We start from the raw sequence: 4,009 nt of genomic DNA on the forward strand, positions 1-4,009 counted from the left end.
TGGAGAGGACAGTGAGGTTGTTGTGTTTTTAGCGGTTCATACTGTAATTTTAAGCCAAAAAAGTGTGTCTGTCAGTTGGTTACAGAGCTTGGGTTGATCACGGGCTTTTATGACTGTCAATATAGCCAGCATCTAACGTTAGCTACTTCGCTGTGCTGTGGAGTAATGTCTGGCTATGTGAGAAAAGCGTCTAGCAACATTGTTGTGAATGCTGCGGTCTCAGCCTGGCAACCTCCGTGAACTTCGAGTCTGGGCAGGAGGGGGCGGGGGAGACGACTCTCTAGTATTTTGAATTGGTAGTGCAGTAACTATTTTAACCGCTAGCTGCCAGTATTACATACAATATTACATATTGCACCTTTAAATAAGAGAAGGTTGCATTTAAAGAGAGAACATGGCATAATAACTACAGTTACACAAGGAGCTTTTGGTCCTCAAAGAGCAAACTTGATCCCCCATTAGATCTCCTCTCACAAACAGTTTAGTTGAAGGATGAAACTAAGGGCAAAACTCAGTATTATTACTGATAATTCCTTGGCTGATAATGAGTGAGTATGAGTCCAGCCAAAACACCTCAAAACAACTAGCAATCCTGCAGCACTTATCTGGATCCTGTCCTCTATAAACAGCTCATCACAGCAAGCTGACACCCGAAACAACTCCAACCACACCCACCTCACCCTTCACACACACACACCCACCTCACCCACACACACACACACACACACACACACACACACACACACACACACACACACACACACACACACACACACACACACACACACACACCTTTGTCAGCTGTCAGTTGAGTTGTGCGCACATTTAAATAATATGAGAGAAAGATGAGGCAAGGGGGTACTGTTTATAGCAGACCATGGATTGTTTTGCTGTGTTTCTTTGTAAGAACAGACTGAAATTCTGAAGTGTAACCCTGTCATACTCCACAGGTTTTGATATAGACACTTGTGTTGGCTAAATAAATAAACAAAATTACAGGCTGTGTTTCAGAAACATGAACATTGAAATTCCCTCTTTTCTGTGCTATATAGCTAAAATGATTTGCATATTTGGAGGAACTCTAGGTGGTTTGATGATCCTATGGGATAGTTTATGATTTGATGCTTGGTCAAAAACTTTAATTTGTTTCCCTTATTTATCTTAATTCACATTTTCACATCATCATATTGAGCTGCTTGGTCATTGATCATACCACGTTATGTAATGTAATCAGGTGGTCTGTGTAGTTACTGAATTTCACTCTAAATCTGTAGAGAGGTTTCTTTTTTGCTGCAATAATCATTCCTTTAAGGTACTTAATGTATCCTAAGGAGGAACCACCAGCTGCGACCTACCTAATAAAAGCAGCTTCACTTCTCTGGCTGCCTTCTCTCCGTCCTCTCGGAGGTTTTTGTCAATCATCTTTGACCTTTCCGCGGCAGCCTTATCCTCGGCGCTCACCGTACAACCCATGGCTCCAAACGCAGGGGCGCACCGTCCACTTGCGCAAAAAAATGAAGGCTTCAATGCTGATGGTCTCAGCGTGCCAGCCGATGCAACAAATAACGTTGGAGCAGCTCCTGCGTCCAGCACAGCCTTCTAGAGAGGAAAACAGCTGATTCCAGAGTTTTTACCCACGCGTAAAGTAAGTCAGTGTCCCAGTTCTCCTGTCCACGTAAGAGCTCAAATATTAAACAGATGCAGCCAAATCTTTGGTTTATTACACCAGGCTGTTTACCACCGCTGGCCCATGTCAAAACGCGCACAGCCCTCTGTCCTGCAAGCATTCACAGGCTGAGATGCCTGTTCTCGCTACTCTGGCCTGGTGAGCAGGACGTCCCTCGGTCGCGCGACTGCTGCAGTCCTTTTCGGTGATCAATTTGGGCTGCTATCCTCGGATATCCCTCTGACGATTGGAAGTGGTCGACCAGTCGCATCGACGTCACTCGGACAACCTGTCGCGATAGTAGTCCAATTAAAACAGGTGAGCCCTCCACGGCAGCTTGTGTGGAACCAATTAGAGGGGAAGCCAGTGAGGCGTGATTTCAGGAGTGTGGTGTGCAGACTGCAGTGGGCGCTGTGCCAGGCAGCATCATTCCTCTGCATTTCACATGGACGCAGCCTCTCAGACGACAAACACAACGTTATAAAGGAGTCTGAACTGCTCTCAGTGACTGAATTATACAGGAGCAGGTTTGTCTTTGCAAGGATGCAGAACGGGCTGTTAAAATGGCCAATAGGTCTTTGTGTTAATTAAATACACATAGCCTAATCAGAGGAGTTGGTTGACGGCGCCCCCAAATGGACATATATAGATATTTCCTCTTGTAGCTGACGAGTAGGCTTCTACTTGAGTTACTGGGCCCTTCTGTAAAGCATTGATTGATTGATTGATTGATTGATTGATTGATTGATAGATAGATATTGTCATCCATTAACAGGCTACCTATACACTTGTGTTTGGTAGATTATTTCTTTATTGTAACAATGCTTCTTGGCAATAAATTGGAAAGCCTGATTATTTGCCTTTTAAATGGTGCCACATTTGTAAGGAACATGCATTTGTGGGATGAGCCACAGAGCTGAGTATGTGGGTTGCGGCCATGAAAAATTGCCAAACCGCGTTTCTTTGTTGACTCTTGTTTGGTGTTTGGTGGATTGGGTGATTGAAGTCTGAAGTAACAAGACATATTGGCAATTTCACAATTTATTCAGTTAACAAAAAGGAGGGTGAGTAGCGTGTGGAAGAACCATACACAGCCACAACAGCCTGGCACCTCCTCCTCATGCTGGTCACCAGCCTGGTCATACACTGCTGTGGGATGGCATCCCATTCTTCAACCAGCATTTGTCACAAGTCAGCCAACGTGGTTGTGTTGGTCACTCTGGCATGAACAGCACGCCCAAGCTGATCCCACAAGTGTTCAATAGGGTTGACGTCAGGACTGCTGGCAGCCCATTCCATCCTCTCCACTCCCACATTCTGGAGGTAGTCTCTGATGAACCAAGCTCTGTGGGGACGAGTGTTGTCATCTTGGAGGATAGAGTTTGGTCCCAGACTGTGGCGATATGGGATTGCCACTGATTGCATTGTCTGAGAAGATTTGTGCCTTGAAGGCAGCGGTTGCAGCGCTGCCTGGAAGGAGCAGTTGGGGGCAAAAAACACCATCGAGCCCAACCCACATACTTATCCCAAAAATGCATGTTCCTTACAAATGTGGCACCATTTAAAAGGGAAATAATCAGGCTTTCGATTGATATAATATGTATTGGCAAGAAGCATTGTTAAACTCAAATTCCCTTATTTTTTGTGCATAGTTTATATAGCAACTTTTAGACAAGAAATACAGCTCAAAGTGTTTTACAAAACAAAACAGACAAAATTGAGTCAATGTGTTGAATTCAAAATGTTGTATTGTTAATTCACCTTTTCGGTGCCATAAGTGTTGCTCACTCACTGTTGGTGTGATGTTTCCTCAGAGACACTATGAGTACCTTCTGTTACATTTGTTTCTATAAGAGTGCTTGAATGTAGCAGGACATTTGGATCATAGTGCCTGAATTGTGAAATACACAAGCCTATGTGTCTTGTCTGCTATTTTGACCATTAGCAAATCTAAAGGAATTAGTGTTGATGTAAAAACTTGCAGTATCAGCAGTGAGGGACCTAAAGTTTCAGTTTAGTGTTTTTTTTGTAAACAAAGCTTAGCCTTGACAGATACTATAAGAACACTGATGGATAAACTCGTCTTTAAACCGTGTACAAATATAGGTGTGTGTTTGGGGATAAAGATATCCCTACATTGATCAAATGTGTAAATGTCAATTCAATTTTAAAAAAATCTGTTAAATGGCATACAAATGAAAAGCAACACCCAAAACACCCAAATGATTGAAGTTAGGCTGATTTGTTAATTTGCACTTAAACACAATAACCACAGATATGTGCTGCACTGCTTAAATAAGTACTCATTTCAGTTAAGGAAAAATGATGACAACAGAGACAATG

At 43.1% G+C, this 4,009-nt stretch overlaps 1 protein-coding gene across 1 annotated transcript in view; it reads right to left on the bottom strand.

Moving 5' to 3' along the window:
- LOC114554014 (guanine nucleotide-binding protein G(i) subunit alpha-2) overlaps positions 1–2,248 on the bottom strand; it is a 53,291-nt gene extending 51,043 nt beyond the window's left edge. Inside the window, exon 1 of the mRNA XM_028575546.1 lies at positions 1,356–2,248. Coding sequence (XP_028431347.1) covers positions 1,356–1,473 — 118 coding nt within the window. The 5' untranslated portion in view covers positions 1,474–2,248. The remainder of the gene's footprint in view (positions 1–1,355) is intronic.
- Between the last annotated feature and the right edge of the window lie 1,761 nt (positions 2,249–4,009).

The sequence above is a fragment of the Perca flavescens genome, chromosome 4 (genome assembly GCF_004354835.1).
Source record: "Perca flavescens isolate YP-PL-M2 chromosome 4, PFLA_1.0, whole genome shotgun sequence".
Lineage (NCBI taxonomy): Eukaryota > Metazoa > Chordata > Actinopteri > Perciformes > Percidae > Perca > Perca flavescens.